Source organism: Aquarana catesbeiana, linkage group LG07 (genome assembly GCF_042186555.1).
Source record: "Aquarana catesbeiana isolate 2022-GZ linkage group LG07, ASM4218655v1, whole genome shotgun sequence".
In the NCBI taxonomy this organism is placed as follows: domain Eukaryota; kingdom Metazoa; phylum Chordata; class Amphibia; order Anura; family Ranidae; genus Aquarana; species Aquarana catesbeiana.
The window spans coordinates 247405967-247428354 of record NC_133330.1 but is presented as its reverse complement, the minus strand read 5'-3'; the positions used below and the strand labels follow the sequence as shown (position 1 = coordinate 247428354).

The 22388-nt window shown below is 43.7% G+C and overlaps 1 protein-coding gene across 1 annotated transcript in view; it reads right to left on the bottom strand.

Moving 5' to 3' along the window:
- Positions 1 to 1422: 1422 nt before the first annotated feature.
- Positions 1423 to 22388, bottom strand: part of KYAT3 (kynurenine aminotransferase 3) — a 76108-nt gene continuing 55142 nt past the window's right edge. Inside the window, 4 exon segments of the mRNA XM_073593184.1 lie at positions 1423 to 1657; positions 10958 to 11044; positions 11395 to 11468; positions 13075 to 13261. Of these exon segments, the coding sequence (XP_073449285.1) occupies positions 1604 to 1657; positions 10958 to 11044; positions 11395 to 11468; positions 13075 to 13261 (402 nt within the window). The 3' untranslated portion in view covers positions 1423 to 1603.

Here is a 22388-nt window from a genome sequence, read left to right as displayed (position 1 = left end):
TTTTTAAACTAGAGCTTTCCTGGATTTTTCTTTACACAAGTGCTGTCTAAGCAAAAAAGTGTGAACACAGACCTATTCAAACTTATTACCTTATTAAAAACCTACGTTTTAATACACTGTACGTAAACCCAATCACTAAAATCTCATATGAACTTTACCGTGTTAATGTAATCTCAAATGTCATTTTAAATATTTTTTAAATGTGCAGCTTGCATTAAAATATTACCAGGTAATATTTGAAGTCCTTGTTCAGGCACTACTCTTTATAGGGAGACATTGCTCGGCCCCTTTCTCCCCGTTATGCTACTGCATTCACATTTTGTCACATGGGTTTCCAATGAAGACTACAAGTGGTCTGGTAGGCATGGTCCACTGTTGTCCCCATTAAGAAACCCAATTTAAGAACTGTCGTGCAGCCTGTACTCTAGAGTGGCGGTCCCTGACCTTATCACCAGGGACCGGCCGCATGGAAGACAATCCCTCCATGGACCAGGGGGGTGCAGTCTGTGGGGAATTTACAGCCTGTCACCCCTGGGAAGGGGGGGTTGGGTATGTGGAGCCTGTCCCCTGGGGAAGGGGGTGTGCAGTAGTGGTGCATAGGGCTTCCCAATACTCTATATGCCCCTGGCTCTTCTCCCTCCCCTTCTCCCATTGCCTGAGTAACGCGACCACAGAAAGAGAAGGGAGTAGTGGTGCTGGGAGAAGGGGCGCGGTCGCCCTCCGGTGGTGGGAGGGTGGCAGTGCAGGTTGTGCTGGCTCGGTCTGATGCTACCCACCCCCTGTCACACTCCCCGGGGGTTGGGGACCCCTGCTCTAGAGCTCTCCATACAAATGACTGGACAGCACATAGCTTATGCACAGACCCAGCCAGGGAGATTATGACAAGCCAGTGTACTGCCACATCAACAATATTTTGCCAGATTCTGGAAAGGCGAGTATAATATTGATTTGACTGCACCAAAGGTGCATTTTACATTTAGAGACTTGTAGAGTAACCACTAAAGGGCTGTTTGAATCATTTAGTACCTCAGTTTAACAAATGAACACACAAGCAGTGCAATTATTTTCAACAAGTCAGCAAATTCAATGACTTAAGTCATTAAGTAATTCTCTTTTACACATATGTTTAACAAATTACTGAAAAGACTGAACATTATTGAGCATTATAGAGCTGGACACACACCTTACACATCTTACTGAACAATCTCTTTTGAATCTCATTTAGATTTACCAACATTTTTTTAGTGGGAGGGCTTGCCTAAAAAAAAATCCCTTTAATTTACATATGCAGCCATAACACTTCATAATGGTTGGTTAATCTTAAGGCGCTTGTATAGTCGGACTGCTTGTATGGCCAACTTAAGAAGGAGGGTATTAAAAATCAAGATCTAGATACCTGGAAGAATCACTTCATAAGCAGTATAAAAATTAGATAATGATTTTATTTACAGCTCCCTTTCCATGAAAAGAACAATCTAAATAAAACAGCAGTACCAATTACATTTGATTGTCTGATGTTTTTCAGATCCCAGCACCAGAATAGTGAATACAGTTTATTAGGATAGTCATTGCTTGTAAATTGGTCTAATCAAGTCTGTCATTTTCATTTATTCCAGTTCTTCAAGATCTTCTCACCGGCATCCAATGTCTCATCTCGCTGTAATAAAGAAATATTTGGATTCTATAATCCTTTTGATAAAGCAACATATCAGAAAAGTTATAAAGTACACCAAGGCGGTAACAAGATCTACCATTGCAATCCAGGCAAGAAAGGGACTGTGCTATAGGCACTCAGTTTACCATAATCTGAGTTTTATGAAAATGTAGTGGAGAATATTCTTCAGTACCCTTCTGCTGCAAGGATTAGTATAGGATTATTGCTTGGTTTGGGAATCAGTTCAAAGTAGATGTTGACCCTAACAGGTGACATTTATTTTTGCTACAAAATCTATGCATCATAAAAAATTGGCATGTTGCTTTTTTCCCTCTTAACCCCTTTGTGACACATGTATAACAGCAAGAGGGTGGGCTTTAATGCCCACTTGCAGCACATATTATTATTATTATACAGGATTTATATAGCGCCAACAGTTTGCGCAGCGCTTTACAACATGAGGGCAGACAGTACACTTACAATACAAATCAATACAGGAGGGATCAGAGGGCCCTGCTCCTTAGAGCTTACAATCTAGTAGTTGGGCAGCCGAAGTTTATGTTTTGAGATCGTGCTCACTGAGCGCTCCTGCAAAGATCAAAAGACTCAGTTCTTGGTCTGGATTGAAGACCAGCTTCCAATCCTCTGAACTTGGTGACAGTGGTCACATGATCACCAATACTACCCCCCCCGAGTGTTCAGAACTGTTTAAAGAGATGCCAGGCGGGCAGGAAGAGGTTAGAAAAATACTATGCCCACCTTTCATACTTTTATGCATCCTAGTACTGCTGACTTCTTAAAGCTTCTTTGCAGCCACTTCCTGTCCATATGTACTCACTTCAATGGCAGCTGCATGTAATTTCTTAGGTTAAAATTTTAGAAGGTGACCTTGGTAGAGTATGCAAACACAATAAGCACTGACGCAGCTGCTTACACTCTCCCCTGGGAAGGCATGCAACAGGGTGACAACACAGGAGGGCAACTGCAAAGTAAACAGACTGGGTAATGTGTTAGTAACGAAAGGATGCCACTTCGTTTGATGGAAATTAAAATTATCAACCTACAGAGGGCTGAATTTCTGAAATCCTTGAACCCATTGTCATACCCTATGCTGGTGCACGACAACGCCCAGCCTCATGTGGCAAGAGTATTATGCAGCCAGTTCCTGGAGGATGAAGGAATTGATACCATTAAATTGCCCCAATGCTCGCCTGACCTAAATCCAATAGAACACCTCTGGGACATTATGTTTCGGTCCATCTGATGCCGCCAGGTTGCCCCTCAGTCTGTTCAGGAGCTCAAGTGATGCCCTGGTCCAGATCTGGGAGCAAATACCCTAGGACACCATCCGTCGTCTCATTAGGGCCATGCCCCAACGTGGTCAAGCATGCATACAAGCACGTGGGGGCCACAAAGTACTGAGTACTATTTTGAGTTGCTGCAATGAAATTTCAGCAAAATGGACTAGCCTGCTGCATAATTTTTTCACTTTGACTTTCAGGGTGTCTTTGAATTCAGCCCTCTGTAGGTTGATCATTTTAATTTCCATCAAATGATGTGGCATCCTTTCGTTCCTAACATATTACCCAGTCCTTATCAGTATAGATATCCAGTATGATATTTTTTCCCATTGAGATCTGATGTTTTTTCAAGGTGTTCCTTTAATTTTTTTGAGCAGTGAATTTAGGCTAATTAGAAAGTGAAATGTAGGATTTTTTTGGCCCAACAACCAAATCTGCCAACATCGGGCTCCCAGCATTGAGAACCAATGAACCATCTGAGTTAAACTGTAGTTTCTGGTCACTGTCGGTTTTTTGTTACTAATTTACTATTGGCTCTTTATATTAGAATTCAAAATGAAGAACATGGTGTTCATGGGTTTGTGTTTAGGGCTCTGAATTTTTCAAGACCATTGTAGTTTCTTTATCCAGACTGGAAAGTGAGATTGAGGTTGCAAACACAAGACAGTGGGGTTGATTTTACTAAAACCGGAGAGTGCAAAATCTAGTGCAGCTGTGCATGGTAGCCAATCAGCTTCTAACGTCAGCTTGTTCAATTTAAGTTTTGAAAAAACAACTGGTTTCTGTGAACAGCTGCAATGGATTTTGCACTCTCCTGTTTTAGTAAAATCAACCCCACTGTCTTGTGTTTGCAACCCAATCTCAGTTTCCAGTCTGGATAAAGAAACTACAATGGTCTTGAAAATTTCAGAGGCCTAAACACAAACCCATGAACATCATGGCCTTCATTTTGAAGTCTAATATAAAGAGCCATTTTATCAACTTTGGAGATATAGCTGGCACTGTAGACATCTGTATAGCTTAATTGTATCCTCTGTGCTTAAAGTATTAAGGCAAAACTTTTTTTATTTAGTTTTGGATAATGTGGAGAGGGATTAAAACCCCCATTAGGATTTTATTGCGGTCTGTGCCCCCCCTTAGGAAGTTTCACCCTCTTTATTTGTCCTGTTTACCATTGTCATTAAAAGTGAAAGTAAAAGAAAATGCCAAATTCTGGGTTGTCCCCTGAAAAGTAATAGGAGGGAAACCTTTCTATGGGGACACTAGTTCTGGTGCAGGCAATGTAAGGGAATTGCCTGCAATTCTCTTAAATTGCAGGCATTTCCTCTCACTTCCTGTTTTTGCTATGGGACAGGAAGTGAAGGATAATCTCCCCAATGGGACACAGATGACAAAAATTGACAGTTACTTACCGATATCTTCCAGGACGGCACACCTGAGAGATGAGTGGCCCACCTGACAGGAAACACAATCAACACATGAGGTTAAAAGGCCCCTCCCCCCTGCACCTCAGTTCTACCAAAGTTGATAGGTTATCTGGGTGCCAGAGAGAAACTCTTCCCGTAGTACTTACATCAAAACAGGGGTGAGAAGTAGGCCTGCCATCCTGAAAGATATCTTAGAAAGGCAGTTACCGGTAAGTAACTGTCAATTTTCTCTAGTCATCTTCCAGGACGGCACACCCGAGAGAATGGACAAGAAGTTCAAGGCCTACCTTAGGGTGGGACCACCGCTTTTAATACCTTCCTTCCAAATGTCAGATCCTGAGGCAGTTCCACTCTATAGTGCTTTAAGAAGGTGTCCTGCTTCACCCATGTGGCTGTTCGACAGATCTGTTCTATTGAGGCCCCAGCTCTTTCTGCCCAAGAGGCCACCAAAGATCTCGTTGAATAGGCCTTAAGGTTAACTGGTACTGGGGAACCTGTCTGCTCATAAGCCATTCCTATGGTCTGTCTGATCCACCTAGCCACTGTAGATCTAGATGCCTGCCCTCCCTTTCTAGGGTCGCTAAATAAAACCAAAAGGTGACTCAACTTCCCGAAGTCTTTTCACTTCCTGAAGAAGTCTTTCAAGTATGTCAGCAAACACCTCCTGACATCTAATAACTAAAATTTTCCCCTCCCTCGTTTTTTCAGGTTTTCACAAAAGGAGGGCAGAGTGATCTCTTGAGATATATGAAACTGGGATGCGACCTTAGGAAGAAATAATGGGTCTTGCCTCAGCACCACTCTATCCTCCAGTATCAACAGAAAAGGCTCTTTAATTGACAAGGCCTGTAGGTCGCTTACTCTTCTGGCTGTAGTGATGGCCAGTAAAAAGGCTAACATAAGCGTCAAGAATTTTATTGAGACCTCCTGAGCTGGTTCGAAAGTCGCTTTCGTCAACGCCTCCAGGACCAGCGTTAAAATTAATAGGTTCCCACCATGGAATCTAACGAGGGTTAACCTCTCCCTTGCTAATAGAAATCTCTTAATCAGGGGTTCCAGCATGTGCCTCTAGTCCAGAAATAGAGATAGGGCTGCAATCTGTACCTTCAGGGTGTTCGGGGCAATCCCCTGGTCCACCTCTGCTTGTAAAAAATTCAAATATCACTGGTATTGAGGGTCTAGATACCTCTATATCTTGACACCAGTGTGAAAAAATATTCCAGACTTTTGAGTAGATCTTCCTAGTGACCGCTTTCCGGCTACCAAGGAGGGTCTCAATTACGCATCCCTTGTCTCTGAGAATCTCCCTCTTAAGAGCCATGCCCTCAACTTGAAGAACCCCGGGTCGGGGTGAAGGACTGGCCCTTGTAGAAGGAGATCCTGCCTGGGCGGGAGACGAAGTGGAGGGGAAACCAACCATTTTCTCAGAGTAGCAAACCATGTCCTGTTTGGCCACCATGGGGCTATCAGGATCAGCTTACACTCTGAGTGGGCCAGCCTTTGTAGAACCCGCGGTATTAAGGCTAGTGGAGGGAAAACATATGCTAGGTGGCAATCCCAGTCCTGAGCTAGAACATCCACGCCCTCCGATCCCCCCTCTCTGGTGAGAGAAAAAACACTCCACCTTTCTGTTCCCCCTGTGGGCGAAAAGGTCTATCTCTGGAAATCCAAACCTGTTAGTGGAGGAATATGTCCTGGTTTAACTCCCATTCCCCCTGGTGGAAGGGCCGTTGGCTTAAAAAATCTGCCACCACATTGGCGGTCCCCTTTATGTGGACCTCCGATATGGACTGAAGGTTTCCCTCGGCCCAATTTAAGGAACATCCAAAGCCAGATTCAGTCATTTTCTGTACCTCGCGCCACCCTGACGGTTCAGATAAGAGACAGCTCAAGGACTCCAAAGTGAGGATCAATCTGTCTATGTCCGTTCTCACTTGTTCTAGAGACTGCCCATAGATCAGGAAGTCATCTAGATAGGGTATAAGGGATACCCCCTGTAGATGCAGGTAAGCTACAGCCTCTGCCAGGACCTTTGTAAAAACTCTTGCGCTTGCGGTTAACCCAAAAGGGAAGAGCTCGGAATTGCCAGTGTTGTATCCCTTTGCTCATAAGGACTATGAACCTTAACAGGGATTGGTGTTCCCGGGCAATCGGGACATGGAGATACGCATCCTTCAATAGATGCTTGCGCACAGCGTATATGCTCTCCATCCAGAAGCTCTTTTGTCGCAAAAACCTGTTCAGCTTTCTGAGGTTTAATATCAGGCGAAACTTCCCTGATGGTTTTTGTACTACAAAAACATGGGAGTAAAATCCCTGGTAGAGCTCTTCCGGTGGAACGGGGACGATCACCTCCTGGTCCGCCAATCCCTTAGGGAGATGGGTCAGGAAAAAGTTTTGAGGGAGAGGGGAGAGAAGTTCCAGCCGATATTCCTCTGTCAGAATCTGTAAGATATAGGGGCTTTCAAAGATCTTCCTCTACTGAGGGGCAAAGCGAGAAAGTATCCCCCCTACCCTGATGCTGGCGTCACTTTGACTGCTTGCTGGTGTATTTAGGTCCAGAAAAGAGCAGGTCACCCTTCTGTCCGCTCTTTCCCTTCCCCCACCTTCTGTTGGCATCCTTCTTGGCCTTGAATTGGCCCGGGTTAGGGGGTGCACAAAAAAAACTTTTTGCCTTTCTCTCTCCTGGCTCTTACTGGGAACTTTTTCCCCTTCTCTGCCAATCGCGATAGGACCTGATCCTGTAATGAAATATGAGTGGTGTATCCGCGCAATGGAACAGAAAATTAAAAAAGTGGAGAAAATGGAAAAAAAAATTGGAAAAAAATGGAAACAATGCAGGGGTTAAAGAAGCTGGTGAGTGTCCGCATGATCACAAGACACGAACACCTGGTCACCAAGATTAATACAAATACCTGCCTTGTTTTACAAAGATGTCAAGTTTTTCACTTAAATTGCACTGAGCACTAGTCACGATTTAACCTATGTAATTATTCAGCAATGTTATGTTTGTCAATCACTATATGGGGTTTTTATGCGGATGGAATAACTTTGGCTAAAGTCATTTTTTGATTTCATCCCCTGTTCCCCTTCCCCCTCCCCCAATTCAAAGGGGGCCAACCTAGCTGTTAAATTTGCTATATGCGATTTTGTTTATATTTTGTTTATAATTTACATGCGATTTTACATGTGGGATTTGGCTACACACGATTTACAAAGTATTTTTAAACTAGGACAACGTTACACCTACACACTCCAAAGGGGGTCACTTTGCTGTTTTATGTTTGGTTTTATTTTCGTTGAATTTTTTATTTGCAATTTTGGTTTATACTTTATATGCGACTTTATATATGGGATTTGGCTACACACGATTTACCAAGTATTTCTATGAATTAGGACTGCGCCACACCCACACACTAACCCTTCACTTACCTTCTGTTTTTTCCACCTTGGTGGAAATCTCATTTGTGGAGGCAGCAGTCCTTTATGCGATTTCTTCCATTGTTTCCATTTTCTCCACTTTTTTCTCCACTAGGACAACGTTACACCTACACACTCCAAAGGGCGTCACTTTGCTGTTTTATGTTTGGTTTTATTTTCGTTGAATTTTTTATTTGCAATTTTGGTTTATGCGACTTTACATATGGGATTTGGTTACACACAATTTACCAAGTATTTCTATAAATTAGGACAGCGCCACACCCACACACTAACCCTTCACAGGACCTGATGCAGGCCAGGCCCAAAAAGCTGGGAACCCTCAAACGGCAACCCGAAGAGCCGTGACCTGGACATATGGTCCCCTTCCCACGATTTAACGAACACTGCCCTGCTTGCGGAGTTAAGGAGGGCCGCTGACTTAGCTGTGGTCATGACAGTTTCCACTGCCGCATCTGCTAAGTATGCCACAGCCTTGCTTATTATCTATAGAGTCTGACTTCTTTGGAATTATTCCCTCTAGTAACATGGCCGGAGAGCCTGTCTAGCCAAGCATCCACATTCCTTGATATGCAGGCTGACGCCAAAGCAGGAGCCATGGCTGCTGCACTGGCATCCCACGCAGTCGCTTTTCAGCCCTACTGTCCATTTGGTCTTTAATGTTACCTGAGTCCTCAAAAGACAAATCTGATTTTTTTTTGAGAGACCTGTGTAAGGGCTTCATCCAATTTGTGGGTCTTGAAGAACTTCTCTTCTTCCTCCCCAAAGGGAAACCTCCTCTTCCAAGTTTTGAGCTTAAGGACCTTTCTCTCCGGGTCCTTCCACTCTCTAAAAATTACCTCTTTGAGAGTTTGATGAAATGGGAATACCTTGGACTGAGGTTTCCCCAATCCCCTGTACATCTTCGCCTGGGCTGTCGCCTGAACTGGAGGCTTTGGGATATCCTCAGAGGCATAGATTGCCCTGAGTAACTGCCCCATGTCCTCCACAGGAAAGAGGTGTCTATTAAGTCTAGGACTATCACTATCCTGGTTCTCAGAGTCTGAGCTGTCCCCCTCCTCTAATGAGTTTTCATCTGACTCCTCCGGATCCTCAAATTCATCTATTCCAAAAGTGAGAGCGGAGGGAGGCCTCTGGGTGGTTCTCAGACTTCTGTCAGATGTACCCCCTTGAGAGGGGGTACCTTCTCTAGAAGACAGAGTCTCTCTGCAACTAGTGCTAGGCCCTACTTTAGATGCTACAACCGTCTTCAGAGATTGGAGCGTAGAAACCATCTCTGACTATACTATAAGGAAGTCCCTCATAACCAAAAGGTCTCACATGATCTTGTGGGAGCTTTTCAATGCAATACCCACACCTTTTTGTTCTAGGTGGAGGGGGTTTTTTGCCTTTGGCCTTGTGGGCCCCTTGAGCAAATCCACTGGGTTCTAAGGAGATAAAAGACAAGACAGCACCCATACTTTAACAGGCTGTACTCTTTCTCCTGCCCCCCCCCCCAAGGGGTGTGGGTAAGACCCCTCTTAACCCACCACTTGCCAAATAGAAGAAGACTCGCCACCGATGGTCTCCTCCTGGGTTGCAGCCACCGCTGTGTCCTTCTCGCTTTCCATTCCTGGTCCCAGCTGGTTCTGTCTTCCAAGGAGCCCTGCTATGAGGATCCAGAAGGTGAGAGGGGCCTGTGGGACCTCTGCCTGTCCCCACTGGACTTTTATGGCCAGGATTCCGCCATTTTGCTGGAGTCTTGCCACCAGAAGGAGCGCTTTGGCCTCTAATGTCTGGATCCGCAATTTTGGCGTAGAGCGCAAACAGAGGTGAAGCCGCCCAGAAGACGCTCACTCCTATCCCAGGAGTGTTTCCAGCATTCCCTATGGAGCCGCAATTGCGGGAAAAAAGATGCCCTCCGCCCCCTCCAGTGGCCTGGACTCCAGCTGACCCTCCAGCTCCTTCAGCCAGCATGCACCTGGTCTGGGTGGAGGAAAAGGGGGGAGGTACGTGCTCACAGGAGCTCCGGGATTACTCCTCTGTGCCCGGGAGACTCCTTGCTGGGGAGAAAACCCCAGCCGTTGGGGCTCCCTGAGAAGGGACTGAGCCCTAGCTGGACCGGCAGCCCTCCCTGGTTTTGGCGTCCCGCCCCGGGGGGGGGGACCGTCCACTACCAACTTCAGGTCTGACACAAAAATAACAAACATTTTACTGCCGGTAAACACAATTAAGAACTGAGGTGCAGGGGGAAGGGATGGGCCTTTTAACCTCATGTGTTGATTGTGTTTCCTGTCAGGTGGACCAAGTTTTGCCTATAGTTCTACTTTACAGCAGCAGTAAACTTTTTTTTTTCTTTAATAAAGCCTGCAAGGTAAAGACATAATGTGCTACGATGCACTGCATACTAGCACATTATGAAATATACTTACCTTAGAAGGAACCCCCGCTAACCTTAGATGTTAGCACCGCTAGCAAGCGCTTTCATCTTTATCCGGTCTTCCTTCCAGGTTCGTGTCCTCTGGCTGTCTGATTGGCCATGCCACGATGACGTCACTGACTGCGGCACGGAGCTCTGAAGGGACGGCACGGGTATGCTGTCCCTTTAGAGCACATGCATCGGTGACCGTGCCGGTTTAGGAGATATTCACTGTACCTACAAGTAACCCTTAATATAGGCTTAGCTGTAAGTACAAGTGCCAGAAAAGGGTTTACTTACACTTTGAGTTAAAAACAAAAGTAATGTTTGACTGGAGTGCACCATCAGGAACTTTATGAGCCCAGTAATACTTTACCACATATTTTTTTGAATGACACCCTAGCACACATTCAGAATACACCTGTGCTATGGCACACTGCTATGCATAATGTATATTGTGGTGTGCTGCGATGAAAAATAATAAAGCAGGGGCAATTTAGGCTGAGGTCCATTCAAAATAAATGGGCAACAGCAATCTAGTTTAGCGCAATAGAGAATATATTTACTAACTATAGTATTGATAAAAAAAAAAGTAGGATCAGGCAAAATAGCAGCCACCATCAGAATGGTATTTAGCTTGAAATCATATTCACTTTAGAGAAAAGTAATCTTGTGGATTACATTTAATAGCAGGTAGCTTTATATCATCTGACTATTTTAATATACCATATAGACCTACCTTAATAAAACAGAATCTGATATACTTTTCAAGCTGTTTCTTGGATTCAGGTCCACAAAATGCAGTTACTGGAATAGCAGCTAATTTCTAAAATATATTACAAATATATAAATTGTTAAAATTTGTTATTTGCTAATAATGGTTTGAAAACATTCAACTGTGAGGGAGATTTACTAAAACTGGAGCACTCAGAATCTGGTGCAGCTGTGCATAGTAACCAATCAGCTTCTAACTTCAGCTTGTTCAATTAAGCTATGGCAATAAAACCTGGAAGCTGATTGGTTTCTATGCAGAGCTGCACCAGATTTTGCACCATGCGTTTTGCATGCTTTACACTATAAAAACAGAGCAGGAAGTTAGCAAAAAGAAAGCTTTGCTTTGACACAAGTACACTGCAATTACGATTTGAACAATTTTATGAACACTGCATTACCCACCTTAGTTTTAATCATCCACTTTATAAATTTGTAATCGTAAGGTTCATCATCCTTCTCTTCAGAAAGATCCACACCTTCAACACAAAAATAAATCCATAAATATTTAACAAGTCTGGTTGAGCGCTGATCTATTACATATTATAGTTGTTCTGCATTCCTATACCTTCTTCTGTGTTCTAATGTGGCTGTGAATCCTCAGAATCAAAACACATGAATTACTTTAACATGTAATTTGGAATCATGTTTTCCTTACATCTCCTTTTAGTAGAAAATATGTAAATTTCAAAGTTGATCTTATTTTGTTTTACTCGAACCATCAATATTGCTGTATTTAGTGCCTTGTGAAGCATACTAAATGAGCACTAGGTGTCACTGTAGCACAAAAGAACTTTAGATTAGACAATCACTGATGCCTATGGTCTAATTTCACAAAGTTTTCTCTTGTTTAGCTATTAATTACTCCCTGCGGTGCCTTATATAGCTCATACCATTTAAGGTGTACAACATGCTTTGTTTAGCCTGCTCCGAAAGTATGGATTTTATCAGTACTGGAGCACGCAACACTGTCAGTGTGATGTTAGGATGAAACCTATGTGAATGTTAATTCATAAGTATTACTGCACAAGTTAACGCCTCTTCAAGCAAGCCTCTATTTTGCCCATTCAAGCTTTAATGCCTCGTTTACACTTGCATTTCCCTCTAAAGAGCGAATTACGTTGTGTATATACTTACCTTTTTATCCACTCTCCCTTTGTGTTCAACAAGGGGAGCTGAAGGAAAAAAACTCAGGCATGGAGTAGCACATCATAGCCCTGTGTAAGCTACAAGTTCAGTGACTTGTAGTTTACACAGGGCTTTCCTTTAGGCCTAGTTTACACTTGCAGTTGGGGGATGGTAAAAATTCATGGTTGAACCCTGTTTTTATGCTAACACCCCCAACCCAAACTACTGCCTTGCATGGGTCAAGCACAGATTCATTTTTAAAGCAGGCATGTCATGTTGTCCGTTGGTCTGTCACCACTCCAATGTGGCCATAAGCAGTATGGTAGATTTAGACGAGAGAACCCAATCACTTGACCTGTCAAATGCATGTGACTGGCTCTACTCCAATCACAGAGTTCTTCTTGCTTCATTAGGCAGAGAGAACTTTGTAGGACACTGAAAGCTTTACTCCATGTCCTGCATTTTATTTTATGAATTTTCCGTAAAATGCAGGTTGCAGCATGGAGAAACCTGGTAGAGTAAAACCGAGACCAACGTGATATCTGCTCTTTGTTATAAATGTGCCCAATAAAGAAAACATACAGCAAATTTTAATAACACCACAAAGCATTTGGATCTTTAACACAACATTACAAGAGCAAATCAGTGTGTTCCTAAGCTGCGAAACTGGAACAGCTGTCCTTTAGATAGGTATGTGATCTTAAAGGCAAATCATCAAGGTTTCATAATTATTATGACAGACAGAAGTCCGTACTTTTTATTCTGCCCAGTCTAGTCATTAAGACTACTGCACAGTCACTTTTATTAACTGCAGGTTATGTGTGATTTCAAATGATATCATAGTAGAGCTCAACCAAAGACAGGTCTATCTTTGGCGAAAGTCAAGTATTTCACACATTTGTACTCTGGAGCAGTAAATAGTTAATATGCAACGTCAGAGAAAGCACATTTTGTTACCGAGTGCAGAAACATCTGCAATCATGAAATATCCTCCTTCTGGAACTACTGGCTTTAGTCCAGCTTCCTGAAGTAAGCAAGCCATTCGGTCACGCTTGGCTTCTAGTTCCCGGGGTAGTGAGTTGAAATAGCATTCTGGTTCATCCATTCTTTTGAAGTCCTTCAAGAGAGCATGGGCCAGGGCCTCCTGCACAACACAGTAAATAGAACTCTGTCATATGCGACCCAATCCAAGAGTTGCTATGTGCTGCATGTAAACCTGTAGCAATTTTGCTTTTTTATACATTCCAGTAATAAATACAAATATATCCCAAGAGGCTTTTAACGAACACAAGTAAAAGTATTTTGAGTCAGTCCAATGTAAAGCTCACTACAAACGTTACCATCTTACCGTACAGTTTCTTTCAGATCCATCAACTACATCAGGGGTAGACAACCTTAAAGAGCTGGAGATCTACCTAAACAACATGGGAGAAGTTGAAGATCGGGCACAGAGTCGCCTCCTCACACCTGATTTAAACCTCTAATTGCTGTACTACTGCGTCACAATCACGAGCATTGCACGGCAATCATAGGTTTAAATCCGGTGGGGAGGAGGCAACACATCGGCTCCTCACCAGGCGATGTTTCTAAAAAATGAACTGAAAGGTTGGGGTAAAAGGAGAGAAGTAATCAGTGGGCACTATTAAAGTCTACCATCCTGGAGGCAACTAGATTAAATGTCAGGCAAGTTAGTAAGAATAAAGGGGAAGAAAAAAACAACATGGTTCCCTAAAAAGGGTAAGTAGAATAGTAAAGGAAAGAAAAAAGCATATAAAGATTCAATGAAACAGGCGTTGTAGCTGATAGAGACAGAGTATAAAAATAGACAAAAGGGAGGCCAAACACATTATCAGTGCTGCCAAAGCACAGGAAGGAAGAGGAAAGAGGAAAGTCTATTAAGAAAGGAGATAAAACCTTTTTTAGGTACATTAGTGATAGAAGGAAAAAATACAATGGGATCACTAAAATTAACACTGGACCAGGATGTAGCAAACTATTTAAACAATTACTTCTGTTCAGTCTTCTCAGAAATAAATTGGGCTAACGATAACAAGTTGGGGATCATATTGGTTCTAGTAATGACGGTTCATTTCTAGGATTTCTAGAGATTGAGGTAGCAGTGGAACTGGCTCAGTTAAAGCTTAATAAAGCAATGGGCCCTGACAGTATTCATTCCAGAGTTCTAAGAGAACTTCGAGATATAGTTGTTGGACCATTAACGGCTTTTTTTTTTCCCATAACAAGAAACGGCTGTTTTTAATCAATCGCTTCTAACAGGAGAAGTTCCACATGACTGACAGACAGCTAATACTGTACCTATCCACAAGAAGGGCAACAAGGTAGAAGCTTGCAATTACAGGCCAGTGAGTTTAACCGGTTCAATACCGGGCAATTTCACCCCCTTCCTTCCCAGGCCAATTTTTAGTTTTCAGCGCTGTCGCACTTTAAACGTCAATTACGCGGTCGTGCGACGTTGTACCCAAAAGAAATTGACGTCCTTTTTTCACCATAAATAGAGCTTTTTTTTGGTGGTATTTGATCGCCTCTGCGGTTTTTATTTTTTGCGCTATAAACAAAAGAAGAGCGACAATTTTGAAAAAAACACAATATTTTTTACTTTTTGCTATAATAAATATCCCAATTTTTTTTTTTAAAAACACATTTTTTCCTCAGTTTTGGCCGATACGTATTCTTCTACATATTTTTGGTAAAAAAAAAAAAAAAAAAAATCGCAATAACCGTATATTGATTGGTTTGCGCAACAGTTATAGCGTCTACAAAATACGGGATAGATTTAAGGCATTTTTTAAAAAAAAATATTTTTTTATTTTTTTTTTAGCGGCGATCGCGATTTTATTTGGTGACTGCGACATTATGGCGGACACATCGGACACTTTTGACACATTTTTGGGACCAATCACATTTATACAGCGATCAATGCTATAAAATTGCATTGATTACTGTGTAAATGTGACAGGCAGTGAAGGGGTTAACCACTAGGGGGCGGGGAGGGGTTAATATGTTTCCTAGGGAATGATTCTAACTGTAGGGGGAGGGGACGCACTAGGGGAGGAGACCGATCTGTGTTCCTCCGTTCTGGGAACACAGATCGCTCTCCTCAGAGCTGACAGGCTGTGGATCTGTGTGTTTACACACACAGATCCACATGCCGGCCCGGTTAACGGGCAATCGCGGGTGCCCGGCGGACATCGCGGCCGCCGGGCACACGCACCGGGTCCCGAGGAACGCGGCGGGCGCGCGCGCCCCCTAGACGGCCGGGAATCCCAGGACGTCATATGACGTCCACCCAGGATGGGAGATCCCATCTGTGGACGTCATATGACTATGGGCGGGTAGGGAAGTGGTTAACATCAATTGTAGTCAAGTTCATTGAATGACTTCTGAAAATAAGGATCATTGATCACCTAAAAATACACAGCTTGCTGAACTCAAAGCAGCATGGCTTTACTGATGACAGATCATGTCAGACTAATCCGATTACGTTTTTTGACTATATTATCAATGTTTTGGACCAGGGTGGTGCTGTGGACATAACATATCTGGATTTCAGCAAGGCATTTGATGCAGTTCCACATAATGATCCAATACGAAGTTGTACAAGCTAGGACTTAACCCTTGGGTGGTTCAGTGGATATGCAGTTGGCTAAAGCAGTGGTCATTAACCCTGTCCTCAGGGCCCACTAACAGGCCAGGTTTTATGTATTACCCTGGGGAGATGCAGACTAGAATACTGCAGTCACTGAGCAGCAAATTACCGTATTTATCGGCGTATAACACACACTTTTCCCCCCTTAAAATCAGGGGAAAATCGTGGGTGCTCGTTATACGCCGACCCCCCACCGATTGTGAGCCTCTCGGCCGCTCTCGGCGGCTTTCGACCGCTCTCGCAGTCCCGCGTGAGCCAGGACATCCGTCTCTGTATCTTGGCGGCGCCATTTTTAAATGGCAAGGTACTGACAGTACAGACTGTCAGCAAATGCACAGGGGCAAGGCTGCAATTGACACTGACAAAGATGCAATGATGGACACTGACAAGGACACTGACAAGGCTGCAATGATGGACACTGACAGGACACTGACAAGGCTGCAATGATGGACAAGGCTGCAGATGGACACCGACAAGGCTGCATTGATGGGCATTTAAATGTAAGTTTTTTTTCCTTAAACTTCCCTCCTAAAAGTTTTTTTTCCTTAAAATTCCCTCCTAAACTTGGGGTGCGTGTTATACGCCGATAAATACGGTATATCACCTGTGATTTACCAGAGTGTGGTGGTAAATTGGGTTCACTCAGAACAGAGACCAGGCACTAGTGGGGTACCACAAGGCTCTGTACTGGGTCCCGTTCTATTTAACCTATATGTAAGAATTCAAGTAAATGGGGCCACTTTGGAAGCGTCCCGCATTTGCATGCTTCCGCTGGTTCCAAGGAGTTAAAGCAGGTGGTGAGAAAGCTACACATCGCTGCCTGCTTTAACCCCTTGTTTGCTGTACTGCACAAGGTTGCAGGGCATTTGCAGAGCAGCCTCATTTGAATGGGTCATGCTTGGCAGGTGCTACAACCACCAACCATGGCAGGACGTATATAACTCTTGCTGCAGCTGGGACATGTGTACACATCTGGGCACTGCAGCTAAAGGGGGTGCAGTTAGGGCCGGGGTGGTAAAAAAAATATGGGGTTTTACTACCCCTCAAACTAAAAATTTAAATGAACCCTTATGCTGCATACACACGGTCGGACTTTTCGGCTACAAAAGTCCGACAGCCCGTCCGACAGACTTTCGACAGACTTTTGGCTACATACGATCACACAAAAGTCCAACGGATTCGTACGTGATGACGTACACCAGACTAAAATAAGGAAGTTGATAGCCAGTAGCCAATAGCTGCCCTAGCGTCGGTTTTTGTCCGTCGGACTAGCATACAGACGAGCGGATTTCTGGGTCCGGCGGAGTTACGACGTAAAGATTTGAAGCAAGTTCCAAATCTAAAGTCCGTCAGATTTGCGACTGGAAAAGTCTGCTAAAGGTCCGGTGGAGCCCACACACGATCGGATTGTCTGGCGGACCAGTCCGGTCGAAAAGTCTGACCGTGTGTATGCGGCATTACTGTTCAGAGGCCCCTATAAGGCTGCTTTCACAGTGAGGTGCTGTGGTTTACCTGTACCACGGGTGCAGCGGAGCGCATCTCTGACCTTACTGGGTTAGCTGGGCTTTCCCATAGACTTCTATTCTATCCTGCAGGTGTGGTGCACTTTCAGAAAGCGTGCCAAGACTCCTGCATTCAGAAAGTGCACCATACTCGCAGGATATAATTGAAGTCTATGGCTAAGTACAGCAAACCCACAGGAAAGCTGCAGGTACACTCCACTGCACCCATGGTGTGGGTAAACCACATCACATCAGTGTGAAAGCAGCCATGTACTATTCTACCCAGTGTGTTGCTTCACACTGACCTGAAGATCTCTTCTCTCCTGCTGCTGGCACCACTCTGGAGACAGGATAAGAGATGGAATGCAGTTGGTAACACTCTGCATGGTACAGGGGCCAGCACTACAGAGGAGGCATCGGCTTATTCAGCTTTTGCTTTCAACTACAGCTCCAACTTTACAAGTAGTCCTTTTGCATTGCACTCTGTTTGATACTCTGGGATGGCGGGTCAGCAAGCCCAGACCACGACCTACCAGTCACCTGGTCGCTGATTCCCGAACGATATAGTGCAAGGGCTTGCCTGATTGGATATAAGTTTCATCAGTTTAGTAAATCGAAAGGAGATTTAAAAAAAAAAATAAAATACCGTCACATTGCAACATCTACAGTATAGTGGACCAAGAAGTTACACTATAGAGAACTTGGGGTAAAGCCAGCCATAGATGGATCCTGCTCAACCAGTCCACTTTTCGACCCATCAAAGGGAAGGCTGGTTGTACTGTCGACTTAGTACAACCAGCCTGCTATTTTTCTTTTTTTTCTATGATCACTGCTGCTATCAGCAGCAGTGATTACTGTATTCTAATGGAGGGAAAAACCTCCCACTGTCAGGATACATTAGCCCAGCAGGAGGGATTCTCCCATCAACACGGACTTGGTGGAAAATCGAGTGATTTTCTTTCCTTCAACCCGTGGCTAAAAGAAAGAAAATTGTAAGGCCAGCCTAAGGACCACAGTTACCTTCCTCTCCCTCACCCCAACCCTGTATGCTTGTCGGGGGTAGAGAAATATCAAAAAATTCTGGGGGACCATTCGCAAAGCCAAAGTTTGGTAATGTGTGCAGATTTAATTTGTGCTGGTCACTTTATTTTGCTTATTTTTTCCCCAAACTTTGGTAGACACTGCCATTACCAGCCCAATTTGAAAATTTAGCTGGTATGCAGGAGATGCTGGGAATTTAGAGAAGTAAACAGAACACAGTTTAAAATACTTTATCAACGACTTAAGTAATATAGAAATGAATGCTTTCTTTAAAATGTAGTGTAGAGTGCAAAACAGTTTACAGAATTGCTATGCTCTGTGGAAACCTCAGCAATATTTACAAGCTTCATGGAGCTTGTTGCCTCTAATAAAGTACGGCACTGGGTAAGGACACAAAACTTTTTTTTTCTTCAAGCACATCTATTCTTTAAAGTGGATGTAAACCTTCACATATACCCAGTGAAGTGAACAGCTACAGATGATACACACAGATGAAACAAATCTCCCTACATAAGTTTTACATGTATATCTTCTGCCTTCATCTGTATATATCCTTTAGAAAGTGCAGATTGTGTTACCACTGGGAGTGGATTAATGGAATACAGTCAACACATCTGATTGGAGGAAAGGCACACACCCCCTCTCCTTATAGGTAAAGGAAAAAAGAAATGTGCAGATCTCTGCTCTTAGACGGCAAGCTGACTGCTAATCTATTAATCCCCTGACACACACTTCTATCTCCCGTCTTGGAGAACATGTGAGGAGTTATCAGGCTGATAACAGAGCTATGGAGCAAGAGACTGGTACTGGACAGCAAGAGACAGCTACGGGACAGCAAGAGACAGCTACGGGGCTTAGTTCTTTGAAGAGAGATAAGAAAACACTGCAGATATATGTGTCCAGCTCAAATTTCATGAATCAGGTTTGCATCCACTTTAAGGCTCGGCTCACATCTTAGCATGTTGGGCGACAATTGCGGTAAAAACCGCGCAAACAGAATCGCAGGACGCCTGTTGCCAAAAAGCTCTTGTACTTCTTTTGGGCGACAGATGTACTGTGATTCTGTTTGCGCGATTTTTCCGCGATTGTAGCCCAACGAATCGTGGCAAAATCACACCATGTTTGAGGTGCTATTAAAAAGGGACAGGGAATTCATAGGCATCCCGCGATTTGCCATTTTGAATCGCGGGCAGAATCACGGCGATTCCACCCACGATGCGAAATGGGCATATGCACCCTAAAGAAAAAAAAAAAAAAACTAAGAAACTAGGCACTATTAGACAACATTTCATCCCACTTTCATTAAAAAAATGCAGCAAAATAGAAACTTTAACTTACCTGTAAATTCCTCATCTTGAAGTATAGTACAGGACACAGAGCTCAAATTCTTAGATCATGGGTTATGTAGCTACCTTCAGGAGCCACTGGCAAAAAAAAAAAACTTGCAATAAAGTGTGATCAAGACACAGGAGGGGCTGTCTTGTACACCAAGATAAGGAATTTGCAGGCAAGTCCAAATGTCTATATTAATCATACAGTACAGGGGACACATTCTTAGAACATGGAACATACGCAAGCAATAAATTGAGGGGTGGGCAACAACAGAATCTGTCTGATCGAAGCCTTAGCTTTGAGGTTGATTCTAACGGCTCTTACTACATCCAGGCCATAAAGAGAGATTGTACACATTGAGATGGAAGTCTGATACCACCTCAGGAAGAAAGGATGGTCTTCGGTGTAAGACAACCTTGTCTGTGTGAAGTATGAGGAACAGCTCCTCACAGGAGAGGACTGCCAACTCAGAGACTCAGCATGGCTCCATAGACCCACACTGCTCGGGAGTGAGCATGCACTGTGTGTCCCCATTGCAAGTGGCTTGCTATAGGCACACAACGAAGAGGAGGAGGTGCCAAGATCAATGGCGGGGGGGACCCCAAAAGAGGAGAATTGGGGCTGCTCTGTGTAAAACCATTGCACAGAGCAGGTAAGTAAAACATTTTTTTTTTTTTTAAATTAAAATAATAAACAAGGATCTTTAGTAACACTTTAAAGTGATTGTAAAGTCTTGTTTTTTTTTCAATAAAAACAACAAACATGTCCCAGATAGCAAGGATAACTTGCCACAAATGTGAGGTGGTGTTGAATTGTAAGTCTGGTATCTTGCTGCATATTTTCACTGGCAAGTTATACCTTTGCAGAGCACTTAATGCACAAGTTCTAGTTGACACTTTTACAATTTGTAGCAAATTTGTGGGGCAAGTCTCTAACAAGAGCAAAGTTGAGGTTTTGAGTCTACAGCAAGAGCTATGCTAGTCTACTGCATGGAAATTTAGCCACATTGACCCCTGTGTAGGGATGACTTTTGCACAACATAACTGAACCAGAACTTGCAGCAGACTTGCAGAATGTTTAAAAATAAAGTTGATCTGAAGTCATGCAATGCGGACTTGCTGCAATTGTGCAACAAACTTGTGAAGCCTTGCAAGTCTAGCAATAGCTTAGCAGGTCATGTTCAAACTTGCAGCACAATTGCTTGCCATCGTGTTATACTTACCTGCTCTGTGCAGTGGTTTTTAAAGAGCAGCCCAAATCCCCCTCTTCTGTGCTCTTGGCCCCTCCCTCCTGTCGAGTGCCCCCACAGGAAGCAGCTTGGTATGGGGGCACCCGAGCCGAGTTCCAGCTCCCTGTGTCTATTCAGACACGGAGCTGCAGCCTGGCCCACCCCCTCTCTCTCCTGATTGGCTAACTGACGTTGACTGACAGCAGCGGGAGCCAATGGTGCCACTGCTGTGTCTCAGCCAATAAGGAGGGGGAGTCTTAAATGGCCTAGACAGTCGTGGACATCGCTGGACAGAGATGGGGCTCAGGTAAGTATTAGGGGGTGCTGGGGCGGCTGCTGCACACAGAAGGCTTTTTATCTTAATGCATAGAATGCATTAAAATAAAAAACCTTCTGACTTTACAATCACTTTAAGACCAAGTTCTGGTCAAGACCTGAGTGTAGGAAGACCAGAATGCAAGACACAAAGTAATCTCTGGAATTAAAGTGCCTGTGTTCAACCAGGCAAAGTAGAATTTCCAAGTAAGATGGTAGATCTTCCTGGAAGTGGCCTTTTCAGCTTTTAGCAAGGTAGGAACAGACTCTTTTCCTCATCTTTTATGACCTAGGCTTCAACAGCTATACACATAGAGCCAGAGATTGTGAATTGCCGCATGGAATAGAGGGCCTTGACACAGCAAATCTGACCTGTTGGGAAGAGGCCAGGGATCATCTGCTAGAAGTCTGAGTATGTCTGTGCCATTGTATGACACACAGCCAGTGCCAGCGGGAAGACCTGGAAAGAATGGAAAACAGGGAAAGCTAGCTAGAATGGATAAAATGAAGGTGTGTTAACAGGACACCCTAGACACAGGTAGATCCGGCCCCGATGTTGACCACTGTCACCAGTACTTAAAGTCATATCAAAGGCAGAATTTAAAAAAAACAAAAAAAAAAAAAAAAACAACATGTTATACTTACCTGCTCTGTGTAACAATTTTGCACAGAGTAGCCCTGATCCTTCTATTCTCGGGTCCTCCAACGGCAGCCCCTCAAGCAGCCTCGTGTGTCCAATCACACAAACAGAGAAGCGGCTCATGCCCCCCTTACCTCACTGGCTTACTGGCTATGATTTACAGTAGGCTCCCATGTTAGGGAAATTAGGAAGTATATAAACAGCAGATGTACGTCTCTAGCGTCACCCCTACTGAAGAAGTCAATGCTTTGACGATAAGAATCTAGGGGTTGGAGCCTGCTTATTGACGTTACATCTACATTGTCTCTGAAATGTGTTTTCAGCTTGCACGGCTTATAGTGCCAACTTTGTAAGTTTTATACCTTTTTATATATTATTAAACATTCTAAAAACGGAGAGCACTAGATTCTGCCTTCCTTTTGTACATCCATCATATCTGCTGAGATGATCTGGGTTTTTATCCTATGGGAATAAGCGATTTGAAGGAGGAAAGTGATTACCAGCACCACGCCAGCCTTCTCTATTATCTCCAGAGGGGAACATTGC